General features: G+C 33.6%; 1 protein-coding gene across 1 annotated transcript in view; it reads left to right on the forward strand.

Moving 5' to 3' along the window:
• Positions 1 to 8,606, forward strand: part of LOC309492463 (Fc receptor-like protein 5) — a 22,522-nt gene extending 13,916 nt beyond the window's left edge. The window contains exons 2-8 of the mRNA XM_082161456.1: positions 4,333 to 4,611; positions 4,710 to 4,994; positions 5,070 to 5,348; positions 5,437 to 5,700; positions 6,436 to 6,681; positions 7,573 to 7,697; positions 8,367 to 8,606. Of these exons, the coding sequence (XP_082017582.1) occupies positions 4,413 to 4,611; positions 4,710 to 4,994; positions 5,070 to 5,348; positions 5,437 to 5,700; positions 6,436 to 6,681; positions 7,573 to 7,607 (1,308 nt within the window). The 5' untranslated portion in view covers positions 4,333 to 4,412 and the 3' untranslated portion in view covers positions 7,608 to 7,697; positions 8,367 to 8,606. The remainder of the gene's footprint in view (positions 1 to 4,332; positions 4,612 to 4,709; positions 4,995 to 5,069; positions 5,349 to 5,436; positions 5,701 to 6,435; positions 6,682 to 7,572; positions 7,698 to 8,366) is intronic.
• The last annotated feature ends 203 nt before the right edge of the window (positions 8,607 to 8,809 follow it).

The following is an 8,809-nucleotide window of genomic DNA, read 5'->3' on the forward strand; positions in this document are numbered from 1 at the left end:
CTATCTATCTATCTATCTATCTATCTATCTATCTATCTATCTATCTATCTATCTATCTATCTATCTTTTTTCTAATCCATCTTTCTGTCTTTCATTTCTTTGTTTCTTTCTTTCTTTTTCTTTCTTTCTTTCTAATTAATCTTTCTTTCTTTCTTTCTTTCTTTCTAGTTATTATTCTTCTTCTTACTTCTTTTTCTGACCGCAAATTTTGGGACACTAACTCCTCCTAGACCGTTCAAGCTACATACTCCAAACTCGGGTCAGACCTTCATACTGTTCTGACTTGGTGTGCTATATCTTTTCAGACTGGTTTGACTTACGGTTTTCTTAAAAATTAATATTCAAAATCATAAAAATCCCATAGACTTTCATTGCAGACTGCTCAAATTGAGCCAAGACTACGGTAGCCCATTAGTGTAAAAGCCAAAATCTCAAATCTAAATTCTCTGAAGCCCTAGACTCAATTAAACTACCATTCTATATCTATCTATCTATCTATCTATCTATCTATCTATCTATCTATCTATCTATCTATCTATCTATCTATCTTCAAACCTTATCTATCCATCTATCTATCTTCAAACCTTATCTATCTATCTATCTATCTATCTATCTATCTATCTATCTATCTATCTATCTATCTATCTATCTATCTATCTATCTATCTATCTATCTTCAAACCATATCTATCTATCTATCTATCTATCTATCTATCTATCTATCTATCTATCTATCTATCTATCTATCTATCTATCTATCTATCTTCAAACCTTATCTATCTATCTATCTATCTATCTATCTATCTATCTATCTATCTATCTATCTATCTATCTATCTATCTTCAAACCATATCTATCTATCTATCTATCTATCTATCTATCTATCTATCTATCTATCTATCTATCTATCTATCTATATATCTATCTTCAAACCTTATCTATCCATCTATCTATCTATCTATCTTCAAACCTTATCTATCTATCTATCTATCTATCTATCTATCTATCTATCTATCTATCTATCTATCTATCTATCTATCTATCTATCTATCTATCTATCTATCTTCAAACCATATCTATCTATCTATCTATCTATCTATCTATCTATCTATCTATCTTTTTAACTAATCTATCTATCTATCTATCTATCTATCTATCTATCTATCTATCTATCTATCTATCTATCTATCTATCTATCTATCTATCTATCTTCAAACCTTTTCTATCTATCTATCTATCTTCAAACCTTTTCTATCTATCTATCTATCTATCTATCTATCTATCTATCTATCTATCTATCTATCTATCTATCTATCTATCTATCTATCTATCTTTTTAACTAACTAATCTATCTTTCTTTTTAACGAACTAATCCATCTTTCTTTCTAACTAATATATATTTCTTTCTTTCATTCTAACTAATCTATCTATCTTTCTTTCTAACAAATCTATCTTTCTATCTAATCTTTCTTTCTAACTAATCCATCTTTCTTTCTTTCTTTCTTTATTTCTTTCTTTCTTTCTTTCTTTCTAACTAATCAATCTTTTTTCTTTCTCTCTCACTAATCTATCTTTCTTTCTAACTAATTAGTCTTTCTTTCTTTCTTTCTTTCTTTCTTTCTTTCTTTCTTTCTTTCTTTCTTTCTTTCTTTCTTTCTTTCTAACTAATCCACCATTCATCATTCTTTCTTTCTAACTAATATTTCTTCTTTCTTTCTAACTAATCAATCTATCTTTCTTTCTAACTAATCTTTGTCTTTCTTTCTTTCTTTTTCTAACTAATCTTTCTTCTTTCTAATCTTTCTTTCTAACTTATCTTTCTATCTAATCTTTCTAACTAATCTTTCCTTCCTTTCTAACAAATCTTTCTTTTTTCTTTCTTTCTAACTAATCTTTCTTTCTTTTTTCTTTCTCTCTAGCCAATCTTTCTTCTTTCTTTCTAGCTAATCTTTCTTTTTTCTTTTTCTTTCTTTCTAACTAATCTTTCTTTTTCTTTCTTGCTTACTTTTCTTTCTTTCTTTCTAACTTATCTTTCTTTTTTCTTTCTTACTTTTCTTTCTTTCTAACTAATATTTCTTTTTTCTTCTTTTGTTCTAACTAATCTTTCTTTCTTTTTTCTTTTTTACTTTTCTTTCTTTCTTACTTTTCTTTCTTTCTTTCTTACTAATCTTTCTTTTTCTTTCTTTCTAACTAATCTTTCTTTTTTCTTTCTTTCTTTCTATCTTTCTTTCTTTCTCTTTCTTTCTTTCTTTATACCTAATCTTTCTTTCTTTCTAACTAATCTTTCTTTCTTTCTTTCTTTCTTTCTTTCTTTCTTTCTTTCTAACTTTTCTTTCTTTCTAACTAATCTTTCTTTCTATCTTTCTTTCTAACTAATCTGTCTTTCTTTCTTTCTACCTAATCTTTCTTTCTTTCTACCTAATCTTTCTTTCTTTCTATCTTTCTAGCTAATCTTTCTTTCTTTCTTTCTAGCTAATCTTTCTTTTTTCTTTTTCTTTCTTTCTAACTAATCTTTCTTTTCTTTCTTGCTTACTTTTCTTTCTTTCTTTCTAACTAATCTTTCTTTTTTTCTTCCTTTCTTACTTTTCTTTCTTTCTAACTAATCTTTCTTTTCTTTCTTTCTTCTTTCGTTCTAACTAATCTTTCTTTCTTTTTTCTTTCTTACTTTAATTTCTTTCTTACTAATCTTGCTTTTTTCTTTCTTTCTAACTAATCTTTCTTTCTTTCTTTCTTTCTTTCTTTCTTTCTTTCTTTATACCTAATCTTTCTTTCTTTCTTTCTAACTAATCTTTCTTTCTTTCTTTCTTTCTTTCTTTCTAACTTTTCTTTCTTTCTAACTAATCTTTCTTTCTATCTTTCTTTCTAACTAATAGTTTCTTTCTTTCTACCTAATCTTTCTTTCTTTCTTTCTTTCTTTCTTTCTTTCTTTCTTTCTTTCTTTCTTTCTTTCTACCTAATCTTTCTTTCTTTCTTTCTTTCTTTCTTTCTTTCTTTCTAGCTAATCTTTCTTTCTTTTTTCTTTCATTCTTTCTTTCTACCTAATCTTTTTTTCTTTCTTTCTTTCTACCTAATCTTTCTTTCTTTCTTTCTTTCTTTCTTTCTTTCTTTCTTTCTTTCTTTCTACCTAATCTTTTTCTTTCTTTCTTTCTACCTAATCTTTCTTTCATTCTTTCTTTCTACCTAATCTTTCTTTCTTTCTCTTTCTTTCTTTCTTTCTTTCTTTCTTTCTTTCTTTCTTTCTTTCTTTCTTTCTTTCTTTCTTTCTTTCTTTCTACCTAATCTTTCTTTCTTTCTTTCTTTCTTTCTTTCTTTCTTTCTACCTAATCTTTTTCTTTCTTTCTTTATACCTAATCTTTCTTTATTTTTCTTTCATTCTTTCTACCTAATCTTTCTTTATTTTTTCTTTCATTCTTTCTTTCTTTCTTTCTTTCTTTCTTTCTTTCTTTCTTTCTTTCTTTCTTTCTTTATACCTAATCTTTCTTTCTTTCTTTATACCTAATCTTTCTTTCTTTCTTTCTTTCTTTCTAACTTTTCTTTCTTTCTAACTATTCTTTCTTTCTAACTAATTTATCAATAAAAATTTAAACTACTTTAAACTTCAAACTACTTCAAACTTCTAACTTTAAACTTCTAACTACTTTTAACTTCTTCAAACTCTCTGGTCCGGCTTTCTCAAGCCAACTTAAAGTTTGTCCAACAAACTTTTTTTTCTAGTTAAAGGTTGAATTTAAATCAAATACTGCTAAACCGCCCATACTACTTCTCAATAGATGTCTACTTCATAAATTGTATGAACATTATGGAAATATATGGTTCAGATCACTCTAAACATAATATGGTCATTAACAGAGCTTGGCTGTCATCTAGTGAAAAGGTTTGGTACTGCGCCCGAACTAAATCTCACTGAAATATATATTTTTTTCTTGCAATTTTAAAGTAAAACATGTTTTGTAAAATATATATTTTAAATAATTGTTTACATTATGCATTTTCATAAACTAAAACTTCTATAACTTTTTTTTCTGTTTCACTTTCTAAATTTTCACTTCTACAATAATCTTCCAAATGTCTTCTTTAAAACAAGATCAGCCATAGGTCTATATTCCTAATCATTCTTGAATTACAACTATTTAAGTTTGGATAGTGATGTTCATGTCTCTGTGATAAAAGAGGGGTGACAGTGAAGATGTAATGTGGAGCTCAACTCTTCTCTTATGCACTTCTGTATCAGCCATATCTGTTCCAATAAGAGGACTGAAGCAATTATTTTAGTCATTTAAATGCTCATGTATTTGAGTCTTGGGGATCTGAATCTGTTGTTGTTCTCCTGCAGATCTAAAGCCGAAGCCTGAACTCACATCAGATCCTGCAGGAGCTGCACTGACTGGAAACACAGTGACTTTGACCTGTCGCATGGATCCGTCCACTGGAAACTGGGACTCTTACTGGTACAAACACACACTGAACCCTGAGACAGAGAAGACAGAAACAAACTCCTACAGCCTGAAGATTGATTCAGTGTCTGATGGAGGCCAGTACTGGTGTAGAGCTGGAAGAGGGAAACCAGTCTATTACACACAATACAGTGATGCACTGTGGGTAAATGTCACAGGTGAGAGAGACTGTAGTGTGTGACGCAACAAATACAGATCAGAGACAACATCTACACAACTTCTGAAACTATAAATGCAATAATCTGTGTTTGTACAGAGAGTCCTAAAGCTGTGATGACGGTACGACCTGATGAACGAGTGTTTAGAGGAGAAACAGTCACTCTCAGATGTGATATAAAGTGGGGAGGAGACACTGAGTGGACATACAGATGGGAAATAGAGGGAACCAACAACCAATATAAAAACACTGTCAGCCTGTGCTCAACACAAGAGTTGAACATCAGCAGTGTTGATCTATCTCACAGCGGTAAATACACCTGTACAGGACAGATACACACTCAAAGCTCTCAGCGCAGTGATGCTGTTACACTGACTGTCTCAGGTGAGTGTGTGTGTGTTGTGATCAGCTTCTCCATCAGTTTCTCTACGGCTCTGTAACTCGTGATGTTTTGTTCAGCTGAAGCTCAGGCATCAGTGCGAGTGTCTCCACAGCCGTGGCTGACTGAAGGAGAATCAGTGACTCTGACCTGTGAGGTTTCAGGCTCCTCTAAAGGCTGGACGTTCAGCTGGTTCAGAGATCATGATCATCTGTCAGACAGCAGCAGAGGAGCTGGAGGATCTTACACTCTCAGTCCTGCTGCTCTACAGCACACAGGAGTTTATACGTGCAGAGCAGAGAGAGGACGACCAGCCTATTACACACACAACAGCAGCTCACAGACACTGTGGATCACTGGTGAGGGTTTATGCTCGTGCTCATCCGGATCTGTGTTTCACTGCAGTCTCTGTGCTGTCAGTTTTGATGGAGATTTTCCTCTTTTCAGGAGTTTCTGCTTCAGTGTCTCTGGTCATCAATCCCAGCAGAAGTCAACACTTCTCATCGGACTCTCTCTCTCTGAGCTGTGAGGATCAGAGTAACTCTGCTGGATGGACAGTGAGAAGATACACAGACAAAGACACACAAACTTGTGCAAATCAAACAGGATCTGGATGTGTAATGGACTCTCTCAGCACATCTGACACTGGAGTGTACTGGTGTGAGTCTGAATCTGGAGAGAAACGGCATCCTCGAAACATCACTGTACATGGTGAGTCCAATCACGCTTACAACTATAAAACACTATAAATAACAATCTGTTCAAGATTAAACAATATTATAATTGAGAATTCAGTCATATGATTATGCATAAACTATCTGAATATCAGAATACTGATATATATCAAGTAAATATCAAGATTTAAACTCTATAATAAAATAAAACATTCAGAAGTTTGGGATTGGTATTTTTGTTTTGGAAATATGTTTGTATTTATTTGATCAAAAACGCATGCAAATGTTCATTTTCCAGTATTATTACATATGAAATATTACAATAAAACAAAAATGTCTATGTGAATATATTGTAAAGTATAATTTATTCAAAGTTGAATGTTCAGCATCATTACTCCAGTCTTCAGAGTCACATGATCCTTCAGAAATCATTCTAATATGATGATTTGCTTCTCAAGAAACATTTATGATTATTATCAATGTTGAGAAAAAAAATAAATAAATTGTGGAAAACGTGATGCTTTTTTTCTTCTTTGATGAATAGAAAGTCTGAAGAATAGCATTTATTTGAAATATAATTCTTTTGTAACATAAATGTCTTTTTTGATCAATGCGTCACATTTGATCATGAATCCTTTCTGAATAAAAGTTTCTCAGATTAAAGGTAGTGAACATTTTGACCCTCCAGATCTTATTAATAATTGAAGTATGGCTCTGATTAACACAGCCTGTATCATCACTACATCTGTTGATGTATTTCTTGTGTTTGTAGACGGTGAGGTGATTCTGGAGAGTTCTGTTGATCCTGTGATTGAGGGAGAGACTCTGACTCTACACTGTTTACATCGATCTACAAACTCCCCGATCCTCAGCGCTGATTTCTATAAAGACGGATCACTGATCCAGAATCAGACGACAGGAGAGATGAGCATCACTACTGTCTCAAAGTCACATGAGGGTTTCTACTACTGTAAAACAGAGAGAGGACAGTCACTCCACAGCTGGATCTCAGTCAGAGGTTATTTTATTCATGAGCATCTGATGAGATACGCCACACTATTCATATATATGAGTCTCTGTCTCTTATTTCTGCTGGAGACAATCAGGGATTGACAAATACAAAGTTCTGTCATGAAACTCTAGATGGCGCTGGCTGACCGGCCTTTAACTCAGTCTGCAATCACATCATTCTCTATAGGGCACAGCTGATTGGTTCCTGCTGTATCAGCAGCCAATGAGCTTGTGCGCTTTCAGAAACCCTCCACCTCCCCCAGCTCCACCTGTGTAGATCTGCTACGCGTAATTCATGTGTTTTGTAGAGCATGTCTTACTTGCTCACAGCAGCGTAGCAGATCTATTCCTTCAAGACCGAACATATCAACATTGTCATATCCATTACCATGCCAAACACTCCGAGAGTTCATGACAGAACTGTGAAGTTGAACTATCAAATCACATGCAGAATATGCTGAAATATAGTGAAATCAACACCTTATATAAAAAAAAAAAACATCACTCAATTCAATGAAATCAAGAGACTGTGAGAGACTTTCCTGTTAAAATCTGACTTTTCAGCCCTTCAGAGCTCTGTAATGTTGCTCAATAATGTTCTCGTGTTTCTGTTTTTTCAGTGTCACGTTCCCCTAGTATTGGTAGGTTTAGGATTAGTTGTGGGGGAGGGGGTAGGATTAGGGGAGGGGGTAGGATTAGGCAATCAGGTACTGACTTCAACGAGGGGGGTAATAATTTGGCAGGGGGTCGAAATTCGGCACAATACCGTTGTTGGGTGTGTGCGCTCCTGATTATGCACGCATCATATTCATCATTGGTATGTCTAACAGGCGTTTACTAAGTTCGGGTGAGGCTCTATAATAGTAATATTAAATGGTGACATTCTATTTTATTCCAGGTGCTCTCCCTAAAACGTTGGAGAGCGTAAGCTGATTGCTTGATCGCCATTCCCTCTCGTATGATTCAAATCAACGGATTCGTTTCTCCTGCAGATCTCGCACTACTGCTGCGACTGCTAGTTGGGTGCGTTTCACGTCCTGCCCACGGATAACGTTGCTGTTTTGTTGATTTTTGCTTTACATTTTCTATTTTCTCTTTTGTTTAAGTCGTCTTTATTTACATTTGAATAGAAGTGATACTCTCTGCTCTTTGCCTTTGCATATTCTGATATAGTTTGTTTTCTATTATTTGGTTTTCTATTTTGCAAAGAGCTTTATCTTTTTTTGGGTTTGTTTTGCAGTGCATTTATTTTGTGTGGCTTATTTGATTTATCCTATTAAATGCAACTTCATTATATTTCTTTTGTATTTTTCTAGTTTGTATTTTGTTTTGCTGCTTAGTTAATTATTGTAAACTGATTGAGATCGGTTTGGTTTATCTTTCTGTAAACTGTTAAAACCAGTTTAGTGTATTATCCTGCAAACTGTTGAGATCAGTTTGTTTTTTTCTGTAAACTAAAATCCATTGTCTTGCTTTTGCATTTCTTTAACTCTTTTTGTTTAATTTATTTGTTTAATTCATGATTTGTAATTTGAGGGCAAATAGGCCTTGTACATTTCTTTTCCAGTTTTGTTAATTCTTATTTTGGGTTTTGTTGTTTAATTTAAATCGACATAGGGCAATTCAGCACCTTAATTATTCTGTGTGCATTTTAGTGACTCGTATTGAGATTTCTCTGTTCTTGTGCCGCAGGATCTGGGTGCCAAAGGCAGGGAGGCCGGCTCTATTCCCTTCTAAGTGGTGGTGGTGGTGTGTTGTTCACAGTGTGCCGTGTCCATCCGTGAAGTATGGTGTGAGTGCGTGTGTTTGCGTGCACTGGTGAAAGGAATGATTTTTCTGCTATAGGCAGCCTAATCTCTGATAGCCTGACCCTGCTGGTAAGCCCCAGTTAGCTGGTGTTCCTGTGACCTTTTTAGAGCCAAACCCTTATGATGAGCTGTGCTTTGCTGAGGCCTGATATATTTTAATGATTGTTTTAAAGTGATTGTGTAACTTAATAAAGTCAACTGTTTTGTATCGTTACCCATGTCTCTGAGCGATTATTGATGAATGAACTTGCGTGTCCTTTTAGAGACACTAAATTCTCTGGGTGTAACTCCCTGAGTGGCGTAGTTGGCTAATTATCCTTCAAATCC

Source organism: Leuciscus leuciscus (genome assembly GCF_965113295.1).
Source record: "Leuciscus leuciscus genome assembly, chromosome: 2".
In the NCBI taxonomy this organism is placed as follows: domain Eukaryota; kingdom Metazoa; phylum Chordata; class Actinopteri; order Cypriniformes; family Leuciscidae; genus Leuciscus; species Leuciscus leuciscus.